Below are 22,280 nucleotides of genomic sequence, written 5' to 3'. Positions count from 1 at the left end.
GACAAGGCCTCACCTGGGCTCCCAAAAATCTGTAGGTTTTACAGATGAAGCATGTAAGCCAGGAGGCTCAAGGTCTCCAGACAAATTGAAATACAGTCCAGTATTTTGATATTACTAAGTTTGTGTCCATGACCTTATTCCAGACAGTGCCATAAATCAGTAAAGTTTCTTGCTATAGGGAACAACCATGAAGGTTTAGAGCAGCCATTTTGTGAAGAGCCTGCATTAACCTCTAATGCGGCATAAAAATAAATTTAAACAGAACTTTAAAATGGATAATAATTTTGTCACAGAGGTCAGATCCTAGTTACCACTGTTTTAATGGTGGCAGCGTTGGAAGGGAGAATTCAAAAGCAGCAGAAGACACCTGGGGCTTATTCATGGAAAAAGTGAACTCCCTTTTGGCATCTGTATCTGATTATTATTAATTTTTTACTCTTTGTTTTTCACTTAACCAATTACCCACTTGGCAGGCATAAGATACGTTATCTATGACTTTCACCTTCTAGATGGTGTGTGATTTATTATTAATCATTACTATTTCTTCTTTTTTCATTTAGTTTCTTATTTTAAATTTAATTTTTACCTGATCAGATAATTGTAGACATTGGCCTTCTCAAAATGAAATCAAATTCAATGAGCCAATAAGTCATTGCATTAATGTCCGTTCAAGCTCCAGAATGCTGGGAAACTGCAGCTGTTAAATAATACTATTTGGGCAATATGGATATGGTCTGATGGTTGAGATTAGCTCTTGCTTCTCCACTACCATGTCGGTGGATGGCTGTCAGTGGCAGAATAATGTGACCTAAAGAACCCATTGAATTTTGAATTGGCATATGAGTTTTCCACTGAAATCACCTACTTAAGATGGGGAAATGGGATAGCCAGACAGAATTCTTCTAGCAGGTGATGTATGTGTCAGTGTAGTGCTACCGCTTTAGAGCAATGAGATTTGGTTGCTGAACCAAATCTGGCAGGAAATTCCCATTGGAGTGAATGGGACCTACAGCCAGATTCTAAAATATTTATCTGTATGTAAGAGGCAAGCACGGGGGACGTGGGTGGCGCTGTGGGTTAAACCACAGAGCCTAGGACTTGCCGATCAGAAGGTCGGCGGTTCGAATCCCTGCAACGGGGTGAGCTCCCGTTGCTCGGTCCCAGCTCCTGCCAACCTAGCAGTTCGAAAGCATGTCAAAGTGCAAGTAGATAAATAGGTACCGTTTCAGCGGGAAGGTAAACGGCTTTTCCGTGCGCTGCTCTGGTTCACCAGAAGTGGCTTAGTCATGCTGGCCACATGACCCGGAAGCTGTAAGCCGGCTCCCTCGGCCAATAAAGCGAGATGAGCGCCGCAACCCCAGAGTCGGCCACGACTGGACCTAATGGTCAGGGGTCCCTTTACCTTTAAGAGGCAAGCACAGGTGAGCAAACTGCATATGGTCTTCCCCTATGTGGTGCATTTACTGGCTTGCACATAACAGAACTTTCAAAGTCCCTAAATGGAATCATAGAAAGCTATGTCATGACTTATTTTAAAATAAGCAGAAGACAAAAGAATCAACGAAGAAGAAGAGCTTTAGAAAGCTGGCTTAGAGCAGAAAATAAAAGCTATTATTGTGACGCTTTTGAACAGCATGTTTGTAAAACATGTTTTTTGGCTTTTGTCTACATCTCTGTCTGCAGGGAATTGTCAATATGTTGAAGAGCACATGAATTCAAAGTAAAAAAAAGCCTTTTCTATATAGTGACCCATGTTTTCATTCAGCTCCTGAATTCAGAGACAAAATGCATACCTTTCACCAGTATGATTAAGAAAAGGCTAATGGAGCTTTCCTACACACTGAAGCATGAAGCATGTATAATTTAATAACGCTGATAAATCTTAAAGCCAGGAGCATTTGGCGAACACATGACCCACTTTTTCAATCTATTGGAAACATTTACATAACAGCCTGATTCTCAGGCTTTTCGTTTTCTAGATAGAGGAAGAAGAGACAGAAGCACAATTGAACACCTTAAACTCGACATGCCTCAAATAAATTCTGCCATTAAAGACTTAATAGAGCATTCTTGCAAGCCTTTCCTCTTTATCCGTGCACCAGGATCACTCACTGGGGGCAAAATGGACCCACTGAAAAACAGGAATAACTACTAGTAGATTTCTGGATTGCAAACTCTTGCCCAGTCGCTGTATGGAGAATCAGTGCAGCATATACCACATATGGAGAAACAAAATGGTTTGCAAATAATAAACTTGTCCCCTGTCCTCATTACAATTCCTTGGGGATTAGAGTGACACAGTCCTTCTGCCCTTGACTAACTTAGCAATTTGACAATCATCACACTATATTAAAATACTCGTGGCTTCCAAACAGCACAGGCCTCTAATCTCCAGTGTTGCTGTTATGTCCACCTACAAGGGTGGTCTTGATGCTGTTGTTACCAGACCTTGCTTAGATTCACGTCCCCTTTTGCAGTTCATAAGGAGGTGTCTAACAGCACAGTCCATCTAGCTGCAGCTGGTAGCTGTTCTCCAAGGGTTGGGAAAGGGGGGGGGGGGACCCTAGTCCTGCTGTATAGTCCTTTTAGCTGGTGATGCAAGCTGCTATTGAATCTTGGACTTAGATGCAAAGCACATGCTCTACCACTTATAGGCTTATAGGGCTTGAGGCTGTGTGTTTACATATAGTGCCCAGTGATAGCATTGCACACTGAATTTTTACTGCTGTGGGCAACGCATGTACCACCATCACAAATGTCAAAATTTCAAACAAGTAAGCATGAAGGTCAGATCTAATGTCTAGTTTTGGTATTATTGAGCACCTGCTGAGGCCAGTACCCAAACTGAGAAGAAGGAGTCTCAAAGCGGCTAACAATCTCCTTTCCCTTCCTCCCCCACAACAAACACAGAGTGAGTGAGGCTGAGAGACTTCAGAGAAGTGTGACTGGCCCAAGGTCCCCCAGCAGCTGCATGTGGAGGAGCGGGGAAGCGAACCCAGTTCACCAGATTACGAGTCCACCGTTCTTAACCAGTACACCACACTGGCTCTTCCCCCCGTGCTTCTCCTCTTCCTCCTTGATGTTTCCATCTGTTTTGCTGCCCTCTATAGCCTGTGGGCAGTGATAAGGGCAAGGGAGCTTCAGCCTTCACTCACTTGGATCTCTCTTAGGCAGTGATGGAGACTGGGGGAGGGGCATGTGGCCGTGGCAAGGAGAAGGGGGACCACGGAGGATGCCATGTTGTTGAAGGGCTCTGCAAAATCCGGAGACAGCTCTTGGGTTATTTAACATGGTTCCACTTGATGTGAGAGGGGAAATAACGTTCCACTTGAACACTCCTCAGAATCATATAGTTGGGTAAACTACTTAGAGATTGTCACACAAGCAAGCAGTACTGTATATAATATTTTTTTTAAAAAAGCATAACAACTTGTCATTATTGAATGGCTTGCAGAAGATAAGTAAGACCAACACCTAGATAGGAAACTTCATGGCATCTAGTTTTGATGGGAATATGGGGAAATAGTTTAGCATTTTGGTAAAAGACTAGTCAAAGTAAATTGGAATCACTGTAATATAAATTTACAATCTGTGAGATGTTAAAGGGAACAAGATGTATTGTGGCTATTTAAGTGCTAATGTTTCTTTATGCTATGTTAAAGCAGAATTCTCCAGGATACCCATCTTAGTAAAATCATACGTATCCCAAATTATTCACAACTTGAGAGAGAAGAAGGAGGCAAATGGAAGATACAAAATATAGAGACACATCAAAGGAAAATTTGTTTTTTAGAATAGCAGGGGCATAGAGTAGGGGGGCAGGGGGCCATGGACCCAGGTGCACAATTTTTGAGGGGGTACGACCCAGGCGCCTCCATGCAGACACCCCCAGCATGGCATGGCCTGATGCTCCTCCATGGCCACCAAGGGCTGCATCGACCAGCCAGACTCCCCCTTGCGCAGGCGGGCAGGTGGCTCAGCGAGGCCCTGCTTTGTTCCAGCGGGCGTGGGGTTACTCCAGCGATGGCAGCGAGGGCAGGACTTGTGCCCACCCACCAGCTCTGGGCACTGGTAACGGATGCTATGCCACCGACTAGGCCTGGAACATTCAGAGAAAGTTCTTCCCATAGATCACTATCAGTTTTCCAGGTTGTCAAAAGACTGAAAACATCTTAAATCTTATACAGCAACAAACAAAAGTAGCACTTACTTGTTCTCTTTACAGGTGGTTTTCTCCTGCGAAGTCGCTTTTTCCTTGGGTCTCCTAATATCAGACGTTTACCATACCACCATAGAAGATGGAATCTAAAGTTTCTGAAGGTGGCCTGAATGTGACTCTCACCATCCGACTGCTGATGCATGGGAAGGTGAGCGGTGACCATGTGCTTCCTTAAAACAACGTCCAGCAGCCAGTGATGATTTACTTGTCTAGGTGCAAATGCTAAGATTGTGTGTCCATGTCACATATATTAGTTTAGTTCTCTGACAAATATGTGATTCATAACACAACAAACCTGGAAAACTTTAATTGGGGAAGTTATTGTTGTCCACCAGGGACGCAGGTGGCGCTGTGGGTAAAACCTCAGCACCCAGGACTTGCCGATCGCATGGTCAGCGGTTCGAATCCCCGCGGCGGGATGAGCTCCCGTAGTTTGGTCCCAGCTCCTGCCCACCTAGCAGTTCGAAAGCACCCTTAAGTGCAAGTAGATAAATAGGTACCGCTTTCTAGCGGGAAGGTAAACGGCGTTTCCGTGTGCTGCTCTGGTGCCGGTTCGCCGGAGCAGCTTCGTCACGCTGGCCACGTGACCCGGAAGTGTCTGCGGACAGCGCTGGCTCCCGGCCTCTTGAGTGAGATGAGAGCACAACCCTAGAGTCTGTCAAGACTGGCCCGTACGGGCAGGGGTACCTTTACCTTTACCTTTTTTATTGTTGTCCACCACTGTCTGATGGTGGTCTGATGGTGGTTCCTGCTTGGCAGGGGGTTGGACTCGATGGCCCTTGTGGTCTCTTCCAACTCTATGATTCTATGACTATCAGCTGAAGATCATGATCGCTGGCTTTTTTTGAGATAGAGTCTCCCAACCAAAGTCTCCCAGAGTTCAGACTTTATAGCGTTCTTGAAATAGTGCCCCAACCCTTATATATCATCCAGTTCCCCTTGGCCAAGGTTCTTCTGTAATGCTTACTTGCAAGCAAAGTTTCTTTCTAATGCTAATTGAAAGCCTCAGGGGATTAGTGGTGAAAAGTCTCTTATATTGTCCTTCAACATCCTCACTGAAGGGTCTCAAAGCCACTTTCTCCACTCAGGTGATGATGGTGAGGCTTAACTTACTGATTCCCTTTCAGTTTGTTTTCTTTCAGTAGCAGCATTTCCCCAACAAGAGCCAAAAAGAAAAAGATATGCAGGGGGAACAGTATTTAAAAGTGCCCCCCCCCCGTCCACATTGGAAGAAGATGCTGGCCTTGAGGCAATTGTGTGGGGGGGGGGGAGTTAATCTGGTTTTTCTATATAGTTCAGATATCAGCATAGAACACAAAATATGCACTGTACAAATGTTATGAAATTTAATAATGAACTGTGATCAAGGCGTCATTAAAGGTATTAAATATACATGTAATGAAATATCAAAGAGTGGGGTCAGACCCAAAAATGATTTTTAAAAAGCTTTTGGGGAAAATCAATCCTGTTTCTGTTCTATTCACAGAGCTTGTGGGAGCACTCAATGCATGTTGTTTGCCTGATTGTCTTGTCTATTTCTTGAGTTTCAGTTATCCAGTTACTATGATTTTTATAAATTCCAAATAAAGGTTTATTTGGCTGGTACTCTAGTCTAGCAATGTTCTTATTATTTACAAAAGAAAGCATATGGGCAATTTTACCAGAGGCTGAATATGCCAGTGGTTCCCAACCTTTTTTTGGCCATGCCCCACCTAAGCATCTCTAAAATCCTGATCTCCACCACCACCACCGGGGCCATATAATTCTTAATTTTCAAAAAGGGAACTATTCACATGGAGAAAGCCTAAAAGGCCATTAACTGTTAACAACTCATTCTCAAATTGCCACCGCCTTAAAAATCAAATTGCCCCCCTGTGGGGTGTGTGCACCACGTTGGGAACCACAAGTCTATGTTAAGCTTCCAGCCTGAATCAATGGGCTGAAATGTTCAACCTGAAGCTTTTGAAGCCCTAAAGAGCTCTTTGCGTATCCCCACCAGAGAGACTGCTACACATCCACTTCTGTGTGCTCCTCAGCTGAGGGCAACTGAGCCATTTTGTATTTGGTGGACAGACAATACGAACAGCCCTGTTCAGAGTACCGTATTTTTCGCCCTATAGGACGCACCGGCCCATAGGACGCACCTAGATTTGGGGGGGAAATAAAGGGGGGGGAAATTATTCCCCTCCCCCAGGCGCGGGACCCCAGCCCCCAGAACGGGAGCCAGAGTGGCTCCCGGAGCTTGCGGGGCTGGGGGTGGGGGAAGCCCGAGCTTCCCCAGCCCCCAGAGCGGGTCGGAGAGCACTGGCGAAGGTGTGCGCATGTTCGCCATCGCTCCCGGAGCTTGCGGGGCTGGGGGTGGGGGAAGCCCGAGCTTCCCCAGCCCCCAGAATGGGTCCCAGAGCGATGGCGAAGCTGCGCGCAGCTTTGGCATCGCTCTGGGAGCTTGCCGGGCTGGGGGGATAGCTTCCTGAAGCCTGGAGAGGGAGAGGGGTCGGTGCGCACCAACCCCTCTCGCTCTCCAGGCTTCAGCGAAAGCCTGCATTCGCCCCATAGGACGCACACACATTTCCCCTTCATTTTTGGAGGGGAAAAAGTGCATCCTATAGGGCAAAAAATACGGTACCTGTTTCCCCGCAGAGCGTGTGAGGGATTGCCTCAGATACTGTAATGGCAGTACTTACGGTACATTGGGCTTCAAAACAAACAAAAACCCAATAGAGAGATCTGTTTTTCCCTCTTCTGCAAACCAACCCTACAATTTTATGTTCTTATGATTGTCCTCCACTAGAAACGGTCACAAGCTGGATGCACATCCTGTGCTAGGAAAAAAGAAAGTAACACAAAAACACATTTTTCTTAATATTGTGCTTAATATCGCTTTTTAATATTGCACTTAATATTGCTTTTTAAAAAGCCCTGAAGTACACATTAAGCAACTGATTTTTAAAAGATGGTGGAAATTATTTTAAAAACTGCCATTCAGGTGAATTAGACATTTTCTTTCCGCATCCACAGTTCTAGGCCACTCCAACTGGAAAGACTATAGCAGCATAATAAATACAATATCCCCAATAGGGTGCAAAGTCTATTGCATTCTTCAGAAGAAGAGCAGTGACCGGCTTGCACCAAGAGCTTTCCATCGGGAAGATACCCTCTGCGGCCCATATCATTTAATTAATTTCAGTCTCAGCCAAGTATGTTTATTAATGAACGTTCTTGAATTCTTACTTTGTTGCACTTTTTCTTTTAAAACAGGAAGTTGGAAGCATCATTGGGAAGGTAATTTCTTCAAACTATGCATCTTAATGCTTCGATATTGCCTGTGTTTTCAAGCTACACGTGTGGGAGGGAAATGCCCCTTTCCCAGCTGATTTTTTAGTACAAACAAGCTGTAGTGTGTGGTTTGGTGGAATGAGATGTGTTTACTCACTTTAGATTTCTAGGTATGCCTCCAGAATTTACTACCAGTAAATTCTTTAATAGGACCACAAATAGTAATCTCCAGTTATGTGAAAGAGGCCAGATGGCACGCTGTACCCTGCCATTTGTACAGTTCACCTACAATCAGATTCTTCTGTTAATTTAATAATTTGCTAGAAGGTCAATCAGGTAATTTCAAAATTAGATGGTTGCTGGCTGATGCAGACAAGTTTGTTACCTATAAGGTAGCTTTAGATGTCCTAGCAGTGAGAAAGCTGCAGGCTTCTTTTTTGATCCCCAACAGTGTTGACTGCCAAGGGGATTAAAAAACACGATTTACTGTTTCAAGCTTTGACAACTTGTATATGTTTAGCTTACTTTTCAGTTGTCTTGCTTGTTTTTATGAGTTACATTGCAATGGCCATTGACTGCAAATAATAAAAATCTGACTGGCTGACTAAAAAGGGACAAGCGATTCAGCTGCCCTGAACTTTCTTAAGATGCAACTTCTATATTATTCATATTTATTGAATTTATATACCGCCCTATACCCAGGGGTCTCAACCATCTACCTCAACCACCCCCTAGACATCCTTAGGTGCAAGGCAGATAGAGTGTGCCTTACATAATGGGAAAAACCACATCTTTCATTTTATGATTATTAAACATGAACATTTATTTCAAAAATCAAAACAACCGCCTATTCTTCCCCTGAAAATGGTGCTATACTGTTGTCACTCTCATTTGTTAAAGGACGCTTCCACACTAGCCAGATATTCTCTTTTAGCCAGAGCTTGATCTGCAGTACCAAATAGAAAAGATTAAAAAAGGGGCAAAAGACAGAAACAATTATTAGTAGTATTCTATATTTATTTATGCCTTCCCTTTTCTCTGATGGGACTCAAGGCGACTTACAGATAAAAACAAGAACCACTAAAAACATAGGAAAAACCAATAATTAAAATACAATTAAACATTAATAGAATTAAAACGATATACATATATAAAATCTGTTTAAAACATACCAATAATTACAATAAAAAACAGCTCAGGACCAGTCCTTTCATTAAAAGTCTGTTGGAACAAGAAAGTCTTCACCTGCTGGCGGAGATCTCCGAATGAGGAGGGGCCATATAAAAATTTAATAAAAATACATACATAAAATAAAATAAAATAATTCCCCATCTGGAAGCCCCCATGCACAAATGCCAGTTGTTGCTACGACCACAACTGGAATATATTTAGAAGATATTTCAAAATGGGCTTCAAACATCACAGGAGGGGGGATTTATTCTGTCCTCCTTGTGCCATAGTGGTAACTTCGGAAGGTGTGCATGTACGGGGTGTTTCTGTTTCTTAGTGAGCACCTCAAGGGGAAGGTGTGATTACAAGAGCTACGGGAGAGGTGGAGAGAGACAGACCCAGCTTAAAAGAAGCTGGGATTACTTTCTACAAATCTATCTGGTGCCTTAATAGAGTGGGGTCAGGGAAGAGCTGTTGCGTGCCTTAGGCCAAAAACAGCTGAGCTGTCCATTAATAAATGTAGCGGCATATTGGGCAAAGGATTTTCCTTTAACAGAGCCGAATTCTAAAATTTTCCTCAGTCTACAGGGCAAACAAGTTCACTAGATTTTTGATATAGGATGCTTATGTGCATCAACGGTGTGTTTTACCAGTGTTGTTCCCTGGATACAGGGGGAGGAATCCACTGTTCCACCAGGGCAAGCGTTTTGGCTTGCCAGATGGAAGGCTCTCCCTCTCCTTCAAGCCCCGCAGGCTGTTCCAGGAGTTCTCCCAGCCTCCTGAGCCAATTTTGAATGGCGGGGAAATCCTGTTACACAAGCAGCCGTCCTTGTGCTGGGCTTCCGCCGATAGGACTCGCTAGTTAAATCCCTCCAATAATAAGGCAGACATGCTAAAATCCTTTATGGCATGTCTGTTAAATTTGTCTCAATAGTGTTGATATGATTATAGCAGTTATTTTGCATCTTTTTCAGAAAGGAGAAACGGTGAAAAAGATGCGCGAGGAGGTAAGTGTCCAGTCCTTCATGGTGATGCTGCAACTTAATATGTAAACTAGTGTGATGATTTCAGAAGTGCAAGATCACAGGTAAAAAGGGCCGTATATTTTTGTGTGGTTGAGGGGGTTAAGTTTCTTTTCATTAGTAATATGTTGGAACATTCTGGAACAGAATATAGGAACATTCTGCAGAGCTCTCACAAATGACAGCTGAAGGAGGGATCATGCTTTTCTGTGACATATGCCCAGTGCAGACAGCTGTAGTCCAGAGATACACAACAATCTTGTAGGGTAGAGCTTTCCAAACTTTTCATGGTGATGACACACTTTTTAGACATGCATCTTTTCATGACATGGCAATTCAGTTTTACTAGAAAACCGGAGGTGAAACTAACCCCTTTTCGGCTCCAGGAGGAACTCAGGGAGCATTCATGCAACAACACCTACACACTGCAGCTGACACACTAACATGTCACAACACACAGTTTGGAAAACTCTGCTATAGGGCATGTGGTGCTCGTAAGATGTTCTGTTTGGGGGGTTTTTTCACACATGGTTTTACAGATATTTTTCTTATATCCAAGGTAAGATATGAGTAGACATTACATGAGTAAATATAACTAAGCAGATTATCTGAAGAAGTGTGCATGCACACGAAAGCTTATACCCAGAACAAACTTAGTTGGTCTCTAAGGTGCTATTGGACAATTTTTTAATTTATTTAAGCAGATTAGCTTTGGCATCATGTGTACTTCACATGTGTTGATTTTATAAATATGTGGTGCAAATAATATATCATATGTAATTACGATATGTATGACAAAGTGTGGTCCTTCCATTCTAGAGTGGTGCACGAATCAATATTTCTGAGGGAAATTGTCCAGAGAGAATTGTCACCATAACAGGCCCCACTGATGCCATCTTCAAGGCTTTCGCCATGATTGCTTACAAATTTGAGGAGGTAAGCAAATTATTTAATAATTTTAGATAGGCACCTTATTGATGAAATCTCTTCACAAAACTGCCCATCAGCCCAGGAGCGAATGCAGACCTTCTAGATGGAAAAGACGCCCCACTCTCACCTGACAGGACGGAGGCAGCCGCCTTGGGCAGTAGAATCCAAGGGGCACCAACGCAGGTGACGCTGACAAAACAACTGCGGTGAAGGCTTCCAGGTTTCAGAGAGGTCTTGTGAAAGCCCTGTGAAATCTCATGCAACCTCACAAGATTTCACAGGGCTCTTTCAAGATCCTGCCAGAACCCAGAAGCTGCCATTATGCAACCCCCTGGTAAGCGAGGCTTGGTGGGGGGTGGCAAGTGGCAGGCACACAGGGCAGCAGGGGGACACACAGGGCACACAGGGAACATGTGGAACCTGCTTACAGGCATCCCTAGCAAGGTATGTTGTGCTTCTCAATCCAGTTTGCAAATAGTATGGACTGATTTCTTGAGGAGGCTGGCTATACAAAATATAGTTGAGGTGAAGGGAGGTTACATTTTGTTTAGTTCTCTAATCTTCTAGTTCTATGATATTGTGCTAAATGTATAGCAGTTACAATCTACGATAACAATAAACTTGTTCTTAAATCAGGAGATTCAAGCAATTATCTTGTAAGCTTTTGAGAGACTCGCTTCTTCCTTGTGCGCGGCCATGCTTTCTTGCCTTCTCAACTTAGCAGGAATAGAGCAATTCTGTTTATTCACTCACAGGCTCATCAAAATGTCCGCCTCATTTTAAATAAGGTAGCACTGTCATCTGCATCATAAGGCATTTTCTTTTTTTTCTGTTCAAAGGATATAATCAACTCAATGAGCAACAGTACAGCTACCAGTAAGCCACCCGTAACGTTAAGGTTGGTCGTGCCAGCAAGCCAGTGTGGGTCACTGATTGGAAAAGGAGGCTCCAAGATTAAGGAAATCAGGGAGGTAAGCAGAGACAGGCTTTGTAGGGTGGCTGGTGGAAAGCCTGGTTATGCAGATTCTCCCATTTAATTCAGCTTTGGGGATTTGTTGTTGTTGTTTTTGCATGGGGGGGAAGGTAAAAATACTCCCTGATCTTCAGGATTAGGACAATCTTTTAAAAATAAAAAAGGGGGAGGGAAATAGTGAGGTGGGACTTACCATAACAGATTTGAGGCAGCAAATTTGTTTTCCGCTTTTTCTTTTTTAAAACAACAACATTTCCATTGGGCCATTTTTAATATCAGAGATCTAACATTGTTCCTTATTTTTTTATCTTGCCTGTGCAAGTTAGAAAACAATGAGGGGATAATTAACAAAGCAAATGGGGAATTGGATTTCACTTCTTGATCCACACATGAATTGCCTGCCAAATTTTAGGTGCTTGCAGAAGACTAACAAGCTGTCTGCCTATATTTACTTGTTTCTTCTTCTTCTTCTTCTTCTTCTTCTTCTTCTTCTTCTTCTCTCCCTACCTTCCTGCTCTTCTCCAGTCTACAGGTGCTCAGGTTCAAGTGGCGGGGGACATGCTGCCCAACTCTACAGAAAGGGCAGTGACCATTTCAGGGACCCCCGATGCTATTATCCAATGTGTCAAACAGATCTGTGTGGTGATGCTGGAGGTACAGTCTGTAACAATGGGGGTAAAGTATACAGAAAAAAGCCAACAACTGAAAACTTGGACAATGTACCTTTCTTGTAATTCAGTTACTGTTTGGTATTGTTATGGATTCTTGCTTGCTAAAGCATTCAACTAATTATGGTTTCAAGGTATCTGCAGATTACATGAATGATTTCAAAAAGACTTGAAGCAAAATAACCAGCCTCCTATAAAGACATTTTCCAAAAAGCAAACAAAGTAGCCAGTCTAGTAACTTGCAATGACCCACATGCCTGTTCGTTGGATACAAAGTGGATCATATCATGAGGAATGGATAAAAGATGGAATGGAACACTCCAATGGTACTTTAATTAAATAATAAGAATTCTCCAGAAAACCAAAAGTAACAGAGGAGCAAGCAGAGAAATAGTAGATTAATAAGGTCATCACTGCTATTCTTCTAATTCAGGGTGGTCCAACTTTTCACACCAAGTGGGTCGCAAGAGTACTTCAACATGGAACCTGCAGGCTGCACATTCCCATATCGTGGGGGGGGGGTGGAAGAGAGTGAGCCCAGAATGTGATGCTCCCCCAGCTCTTATTCTGCCTTCCCGAAAGGTGGATAAATGAGGCATCAGGCTTTGGGAAGGAGGCACAAGGCTCTGGCAGGGTCCTAGAGCCCTCCTACAATCTTCCCAAAGCTGGGAAAGCACTAGCTAGGATTTGCGATGGAGCTGGACAGGCCTGCAGGATTTCTAGGCATGTATGGAACACAGGTATACCACCTAAAACTCCTCGAAATCACAATGGTCTTCTGTCATATTCTAGTACAGCCTAACACCTTTACCTTACACCCTAACACACAAAAGTTAGTTCAAACAGTGGAATAGGGTTGCAAAATGTAGAATAGGCATAGATTACATTGCAGTAGTCCTCAAATTTTGAGGTAGTGAAGGCATGCAGATTCCTATCTTATATTAGACAGAGTGCAGCTCTTCCAGGTGGTCCTGCCATGGGTGTGAAAGAGCTGTGAAAATGAATCAACCTGAATTCCCTGGTTCAAATCTTACCTCAGTTTTGAATTCACTGGATAGGTTTAAAAGTGATGATTTTGTAGGTTTGTTGGAAGGATTCCTAATACGAGGTATGTGAGATACTTTGAACACTCTAAAGCAATGTATAAATTCTAAATATTATTTATGGTAGAACCATTTTTTCTGTTAAGTGATTATTTAGCTCCTCTGTTGTCTGGAAATTGGGCATGGTAGATTCATACCTGGCATCGTAGATCCACGTGCAGATCATGGTCTGATCTTTATGTGTTTGGTTGCTCTCTAACATTCTTTTTACTAACATTTCAGGAAATCTGGTCTAATGTTCTCTCTCCCTCTCCTTGTCCCTTTTCCTAGTCCCCACCGAAAGGTGCCACCATTCCCTATCGCCCAAAGCCCGCCTCCACCCCTGTCATTTTTGCAGGTGGTCAGGTAAGAGCCGACCCGCTTGCGGCCTCCACTGCCAACCTCAGCCTTTTACTGCAGCACCAGCCGCTGCCCGTTAGTGCTCTCAGGTTTTCTTGTCTTTTCACTTGCATGATATCATCCCACTCATGTTGCACCAAAGCACTTGGACTCAAAGCTCTTTATTGAACACAGGGTATAGCTGCTTCGTCCTCCAGATAAGAGGCATGAAAGCCATTTAGCACAGCTAAAGCTAATAGATAGTGGCTTCTGGTTGAAACAATACTCTCTACTGATCTCCTCCTTAAGCACAACATTGGAAAAGAGAATGACGCTTCCTCTCCCGCTCTGTAGCCACTCTTGAGTGGGATGTTTGAATAGGGTGTATGTGTCCATTAACATGGATGGAGCAGCAGGAATGATAGCTCATTAGGAGTGGGGTAGTTAGACCGTTCCTGAATCTCTAAGCCACCCTATAACAAAAGTTATAAGGTGAAATCATGGGCATCACATTTGATTTTGTTCATTAACACCACACCCCAATGTGAGTGTCTAGTGGCTTGAGACAAGCATGTTAGGTGCACGGGAAGGCATGTTTTTGCTGACATGAACAGGAGAACAAACCCTGGAGGACAAGATCCTCAATAAGGACGCATTTTAATGTGCTTTGCAGGGTGTGCTCGCAAGTGCTTTGACTTGCATAGTTGTTCATTTTGTCCTGCATGTGCTTTTTTAAGAATTTCAGTGCTCACAAAATCACAAAGATTACACAGAAGCGCATTAAAGAGTTCAAAAGGCAGATTTAAAAATAAGAGAAATGAGATCAAACATAAAGCATATCTCAACAGAACTCCCAATGTTTCTGTCCTAAATAGTATTGAATAGCCATGTTTGAGCAATAAATGCAAATTTGATAAGCTTCAAAAGACATTCCAAGTGCACAGGGGTCTGTTTGAAATTTTTGTCTCTTGATTATTTAACTAATTTCAGTACAATTACTCAGTTTTCTCCAGGGCCATTTTACATTAGCATCTAATTGAAATATTTTTTTCTCATTGTGACAGAGTCCAAAAATGGCACTCACAATGAAAAAGCAATGCAGTAGATTAAAATAAACTAATCATGTGTTTGAGTCTCCAGATCTTGACATTAAACTCAGGCTGTAAATTAACGGAACCATATAACACATTACACTGGGCTTCCTTCTGCAAAAAGGAAGGGAGACTGATTTGAGAGATTCAGCTCACAAAAAAATGTGCCAGGTTGTTTTTCCTTGCACTTTGAGAGGTGGGATTTAAGTTGGGTGGTTAGCAAAGGATTAAGGCACTTCCCTGTGCCATGAACCCAGCCCAAATCACACCACCACCTCTGGGCTACTTTTTGAAGGAGAAAATTATGTGGGAAATTCCAGATACAGAACTCCAACATACCATGCAGATTGGCTCTATAAAGTAACCAGTTCATTTTTGTATCATACTTGATATTTTAGCAGACACAATAAAAATCATAAGCCTATGCTTATTTAATGGATAAGAGTCCACCAAAATCATAACCAGTGCTATTGATTGTAAGAAAAGTATGGAACCACATGATGCAAACACATAAATTCACAGCAAGATTAGAAATAATTAAATGTTTTATAAGCATATTCTTGCAAGTTGCCAAGTAGTAAAACTGGAGAATTCATGTTGTTCCTCCCATTTGAGTTAATGAACAGCATTTGCATACTCATACCTCACCAACTAAATAAATCTCTGCAGATTTTATCTACCTAGATATTGTGCCTGACCACAAATGTTACCTCTGTTCTGTGCATTCATGCTGTGATTTTTTGGGAGGATAAAAATGCCATAATGGCCCCTAACACTTGTTTATCACTCTTTACCCAGTATTTGATCCGTGATGCCTTTTCTCTAAAACAGCAACCTAATGAAAGAGCTTTGGGTCCAGCTTATGCTTCTCAAAAGGGAGAGTAAGACAGAAGGAACACTGCCAAACCATACTAAGAAATAAAGTGTTTGGGATCCTCATCTGTTGATCTGTTATGAGGGCTAGGGAGGCCCAAGCAATAGCAGCCTGCTTCTTTGTCAGGGCTACCAAGACAATTAACAATACAATTCAGTACAAAATAGAATAAAAAACAATGCACCAAAGTATAGGATAGAAGCAAATGGGTGTTGGGATCCACCCAGCAAAGAAAAAGGAGGTGGTTTTTAATTGCAGCACCATCTCCTAATTCTCCTAATACTTCTGCAGGACTCCTAATTGGGGGTGGGGGTGTTGCAGGGTGCTATGAGGGGACTAGAAATTGCTGAGAATTGCTTCCCTCCTCCCCTGTTCCACTGACAGATGTCCGCAGACACTCATAGCTCACATCACAATTCAACATCTGGCAAAACAAAAGCATGGCAAAAACAAAATCCAGTTCAGATGTCAGTGAATAGAGTGTTTGGCACATGAGAACAGTAGCTCCTAACTTAGAAAGCAACCCTTTCCCCATGTTTTCTGAGGAAATACCTTATTGCTAAATTCTCAGATCTCGCAAATTACTTTTTTGGTGTCATCCAAATTGAACAGCAACCCATTTTAGAAGGCATTCTGTGTTTCCTTATATACACAAAAATGGCATATGCATTTGGGTGCGTATAGGGGGGTTGGACTCGATGGCCCTTGTAGTCTATTCCAACTCTATGATTCTATGATTAGTAGAATCATACTTTGATCTGAACTGCAGAACAACCAACATTGGAGCTACGGTGGTAAAACTGGCCTCTCAAGTCAAGCTTCCAGGAGACTTGATTTCCTAGTCAGGCTTAGGCAAATGTTGCCAGTATCACTAACAAATATTTGGGAATGTGTACATTTAAGGGTGTATTAAAATGAGGGGAAACGTTTAAATTGAAAAGGGGGGAAACCAGTTGATTTGGAAATCAATATCTGGCAGCGTTTCCAACCCAAGTCTCAAGCACTGCTCAGTTGTTTTCAGCCTCCATTTCTGACTCTAATTTGAGGATTTCCTCTTTCTCAAACTTTTACTTCTTAAATCCAGTTCCTTTTTTTCAAAGAGTTAGATATCTATTTTCCTTTGCTGTTATTACTCTCCCTTTTCAAGTGGTTGTCCATTTTTATCCCATTTATACTGGAATTGTCTTTAAATCACTTTAACTTATAAGAAATGCCTTCCTGAACAATAAGCTTCTTTGGCAGAAAGGCATCTTTAGTTGTAGTTATTTATACAGTGTGTTGTTCATTTCCATTATATTCAAGAAACAGAAAAGGGTTTATTTTAGGGCAACTGCAAAACTTTATTTAGAAATTCTTGATATAAAACAAGGCAGACTCTGAAGGTTGTATCCAGTGAAATTATTCCGTTCGCTCAGGCACTTCTGCCTGTGGATCATGTCTTCCTTTCCCTGTGTGCCCTCAACCCTCTAAAGCAGATTTGGGGAAACACATGGGGAGAGAAGAGTGAGGGATGCCAACATTAGCCCTAGTGCTAATAGGATGATTGTGTTGGAGACAGCCCTCAGATTAAGAGATTAATATACACTTCTGAACCAAGAGCCTGGCTCACTCATAAAAAATACAGCTGTGCATTTGTGTTGTCTCTAGTTTAGGATCATGTAAAATACATGTGTGTAGAAAATGGGCTAATATTGCATATTTATAAACCAACTACATGGAAGAGGAATTGTTCTTCTGCAGGATGTGAGACTAGGATTTTGCATCATCTGGGCACAGGCTAAGGAACTGTATAGCATTACAGACTCCTTAGCAGCTGACATGTCCAATGCTAGGCTATGGTCTTATGGAACTCTAGTGGAGTAGCTGTGACAAATTAATGTAAATTTTAGACTGGGTGCTTTGCTTTGATGTGGCACATTTTGGTGCGTTCTCCTATCAGCATTCATGTTTGAGCAAGCTTCAGAAGGTGAATATTTGAGATCCAAGATCATGGCTTTTGAGAGGAGCTACTGGAAAATGTTGGACATGGGGATATTTAGCCCAGCCATAAACTCATGGGGGGGTGTTGCTCCTGTCTCTAACAACTAACAAGGGCAAAGTGCTTTTATATGACTTGAAGTGGGCCATTAATACAACAAGGGGCTTGCAGTCCAACTTCAAAAATTCCATTCATGCAGTAAACACAGCGTGTAACAGAAATGCACAAGACATATTAGAGCTGTTGTAAACTACTTGCAAACTACGTGGCCAAGCTACGTTGTCCACAAGAATGTATGGCAGCCTGCAAGGAATGAAGTAACCCTAATATTGCCAAACTGGGGGATTGTGCAACTGAAAGGCCACACTACAAAGCTTGGGGGCTTCTCCAGCTTGGGGGGTCAGAAGTTCTGTTTGACAGGACTAGGCACAGGTCACTGCTCAGATCCCCTTCTCCGCTTGATCCATTCTGAAGTGATCTTAGCAATGCAAATTTTTTATTTTGGGTAGGAATGAATGTGGGGGAGGATGATTGAGGTCACCGCCATTAGTTCTGCCCCAATACTTCTTGCATTTGCACAGAAGTCTCTGCATGTACACCTGAATGTGTGTACGCTTTCTACATGTGAACCCTGGGGGGAAATAAGGGCTTGGACCACCTGCAAAAGACACTCTGATGGACCTATGGGTATAGAGTGGTTAATAATAATAATAATAATAATAATAATAATAATAATAATAGTCATTTCTACCCAGAATAAATACTTGAACAGGGTGTCAATTCACAGAAGCAGTTCCTCTGATGATCTGCTGTGTCTTATCATTGGTGTCTTGAGGCAGTAATATTGGATGGACCTCTAAGAATGAAGAGATGAAATATGCACTGAATCTGTGCAATATGATTGTCACACCAAACAGCAGCTTACTGGATATGGGGGTAGAGTGGATTAGAGACAAAAGAGAGAGAGATAGTAAAGATGTCACCAAGTGATTTTTCTTATTATGCAATGATCACTGGAACATGTTGAGATGCCACAGACAAATGAGAAGATTGAAACTCACAATGTGCTGGCTCCATTCATATTTCCTCACTTGAGACATTCTGTAGTAGCTCTCAATCTTCTTGCACATCTGTGTTGTTTCAGAGCATTCAAAACTGACAGAAGTGGAATCACCTGTAGTGGCCTTTGTGTATCAGCATCTATGTGTCAAACGCTGAATTAATTGTTCAGGCTCCTTAACCACAGCTTAATCTTTGTCCATATGAGGCCCAGTCCCTAGTACACATTTGGTCTGAGTAAACCAGTTCCATATATATTATACCATGCAGAATGCCAGTTCTGCAGTTATAAAGAAGGCTGAATTTGACATTCCATATTGAACACTAGTGGAAGTTTTACGTTTTATGACATTATTTGATGATGAAGGCTCAAGAGCCCTTACAGTGGGCAACTGGCTCTCAGTTTTATTAAATGTTTCATTAGGTACATACATTTTGTCACTGTATATGACAGTGTATTTGATATGAATGTCTAAATCTGTCTAGAAGAACAGATGAGCTTAAGATACTTGGTGTATTACCATAGCGATGAGAGAAAATTATAAAACCAATTAGTTCCCTCCAACTGTGGTATAAGTAGTCACTAGAAACTACTGACAAATTCTTACACTGTGTGTTGTTTCTCTCTTGCAGGCCTATACAATTCAGGGACAATACGCTATTCCACACCCAGATGTGAGTTTTACCTTCATTGTTTGTATAAGAAGTTTGCTTTCTTATGTCATCTGCATGCTACTGCCAAATGCAACAAATATTAATATTAGAAATTAATATTAATACAACTTTTCTCAAAGTAAATGGCCGTGTGTAGTATTGGTATTAGCCTTTAACCTATTAGCACTCAACTATACTTCTGCTGAGGACTTGGCCTGTTGTGAAATTCTTGAAATTATTCTGTGCTATCCCTTTGCTACATTGTGCGTGTGTAAGTGTGTGTACAACACACAAACACACACACACAAATATGCATTTTGTGCCTCAAATATTGGCCATTCAAAACCTTTCCCTCTGCTTCTCCTTCCTCATAAATTGCCCGCAAACAGATGCACCATTCTAAGTTATACATTTGCTTATTTGGTAATATAGAGAATATACCCAGAATTGTTAAACATTGTGTGCTTCTCTCAGACTTCACTTCCTGAGTGATTCTACAATCTGTCATTGTAGATATCCTCAGTTATAATGGAAAAGATGTCTGAATACCTGATGATGCTGAAACCCTTCTTCCCAAACCTAGGGGAAAGAAATAATGTTTAAAGCTGGTCATTGTTATTCATGTTCTGGCACCCTGTCCATGGAGCAAAGTGAACAGATGTACTTATATACTTAGCAAAGGTTTGATTTGTTTCTTATGCATCATCATCTCTGAAAAGAAATGTAAGCCACACCTAGACATAATCTTCTCATGTTATTTGGAAATGTTTCTTTGGTGAGGTTAGAGATTGGCGGAGAGAACGAATCTGTATTGGGTCGGCACCATTCCAGTCTACAGGAGGGAGCTCAGTTTTACTTCTTCTTCTTCTTAAACAACTCTTGTGTTTAGCATAACATGAAGAAGCATTCCAGCTTTGCCTTCTTCTGGAAATGAGAAGGCATCTTTTCGTATGGAGATATGTGGGCCTTCACCTGTTATCTGAAGTGGTATACCCAGGTCTGAGCCAAAACATCTAAATAGACAATATAATATTCTGAGATTTTTTTTTTTAATTTCCTTTTGAGGGGTTTACTGCCAATGATGGAGAATTTCAGGCAGAGGAGAGACTAAACAGTGGAAAACCTCTCCCACTTCTCCACCCACATATAAGGTGGGGAAACTTGCTTGCAACAGTCAATCAAACCCAATATTAGCATTATGAATATTGTTGAATGTAGCCATGGCCTCCACCCCTTCCAGTCTCACACCTTTAGCTCATTGCACACTTCATCTATCAACAGGAACAAACTATAGAGTTTCATTCAACAAATGAAACTGTTGAATGGTGCAAAATGGTGAAATGTCTATCACAGCCTTACAGCCCAGAAACAGCATGAACTTTTTGCTCAGTTTTGGGGGCAACCCAGACTCAGGCCTAGAGAGAACTCGGCCTCAAGTTTTGCGTTGGTCTGAGGATATGGGTTTGCAGTGGCGGCAGCAGCAGCAGCAGAAGGAGGAAGTTATTTTGGACAGTTTTCTTTTTGCATCCAGCTGGGTTGTATAGCTCACAGTGGCACAGTGCTGTGTCTTCTGTCAGGTAAGGCAAGTGACAGGAAAAATTGGGAAAGCAACTGAAGATAATAATAAGGAATCTACCACTGTGCCCAGTGTATAGCAGGGGCGTGAATATTGTGAACAGGAATCTTCACCTCACCAAATACATCTCTAATCAGAAATGGTACAGAAAAGACCAAAAATTAGAAACACTTTTCAGATGATGGAAAGTTAACTCTTTAGGTTAGAAAGTAGGAGGCTCGTACCCTACAGATCCTATGTGGCTACAGTTGGGTCTATTGACTTGTTGTGAAGAAGACCTTGTTGAGAGGACCTGGAGTGTCTGTTAGACAATGCAGTGGGGATAATCGTGGTGGGAATAGCCATGAAACAAGGCTGGCACTGCTGTTTGCTTTCATCTCAAGCCACCCTCTCATCCTCAGACAGGAATGTACAAGTCCTCTTCCTGCTACAACATAAAATATTCCAGTGAAGCTACTAACCAAAGGGGAACTTCATAATAATAGATTTGCACAGCAAACAGAAAGCCAGGATTACACTACTTGCTTCATTAATTCAAGTGGTTGAAATGGCAGGGCATTATGTGAAGGGGAAAGTTCTGCTACATTAAAAAAAAAAGACTTCCTTAGTGGTCCTGTAATAGATATGCATCAGAAGGCAGCTCATAACCTCTAAAAGTCAGAAATGGCAAGAGCATAGGGACAGTGGCAAGGGATGTCACAGGCATTAGCCAAAAGGTACTTGTGACATTTGTAGAATTTTTTTAAAAATGACCAGAGCTTTGGAAAGTATCACATTTTCCTAGAAACAAAATATTGCAGTTTCAAAGCTGGAAAAGTCAGATATCTCTACAAGACAAACATTACTCCCAGGGAAAACATCTCTATCTTACACAACTGACAAATGACAACTTGTGCACTCAATGCACAAAACAAAATAAGTAATTTAGGTTACCATAGGCTTGCAGTGCAGAGAAAATTAGACTCACTTAATTCCCATTTCAGGAGGGCTTAATATAGAACTTGTCTTTCTGCAGATTGCTTGTCTGGCAGTCCTTTTTCTGAATACTGTACTTGTGCATATATTTATATGATTGTATTTGACTAGAAAAGGACAAGGTTCTCATGCTGCACCAGGCCAGCCATAAATAAAGATTCTCCCTGCACATTGCTGTGACCCTAAGTGAACTCGAGAATCACACCCAGAGCCTTGCCATTTTCATTTATTCTTGCTGGAATGTTTAGATTCTTGAGCAGTTTCTATTAATCTGTCTATGGTGTAGTTAAATAAATACCAATGCATTGTGGTGGGGGGGGGACTTATAAATTTATGTTAGAAAACACATTTGCCAAAAGGTTCTATGAATTATTACCTTTTTCTGTTTTGTGAG

General features: G+C 41.9%; 1 protein-coding gene across 24 annotated transcripts in view; it reads left to right on the top strand.

The window, feature by feature from the left end:
- Nucleotides 1-22,280, top strand: part of PCBP3 (poly(rC) binding protein 3) — a gene marked incomplete at both ends in the record, with an annotated part of 83,687 nt that overhangs the window by 40,320 nt on the left and 21,087 nt on the right. For 4 of the 24 annotated variants that reach the window (XM_083402232.1, XM_083402227.1, XM_083402231.1 and 1 more), the window contains 8 exons: nt 4,242-4,367; nt 7,478-7,501; nt 9,640-9,672; nt 10,507-10,623; nt 11,457-11,588; nt 12,116-12,244; nt 13,632-13,706; nt 19,315-19,356. In XM_083402232.1, the coding sequence (XP_083258358.1) occupies nt 4,299-4,367; nt 7,478-7,501; nt 9,640-9,672; nt 10,507-10,623; nt 11,457-11,588; nt 12,116-12,244; nt 13,632-13,706; nt 19,315-19,356 (621 nt within the window). Of the gene's footprint in view, nt 1-4,225; nt 4,368-7,477; nt 7,502-9,606; nt 9,673-10,506; nt 10,624-11,456; nt 11,589-12,115; nt 12,266-13,631; nt 13,776-19,314; nt 19,357-22,280 lie in introns of those variants that run through there. The other 20 variants (XM_083402245.1, XM_083402241.1, XM_083402244.1 and 17 more) reach the window with 9 other exon arrangements.

This window comes from Podarcis tiliguerta (assembly GCF_965153285.1).
Source record: "Podarcis tiliguerta genome assembly, chromosome: 1".
In the NCBI taxonomy this organism is placed as follows: Eukaryota; Metazoa; Chordata; class Lepidosauria; order Squamata; family Lacertidae; genus Podarcis; species Podarcis tiliguerta.
Note: the sequence above shows the minus strand (reverse complement) of the source record. Positions and strands in the feature narration are given on the sequence as shown.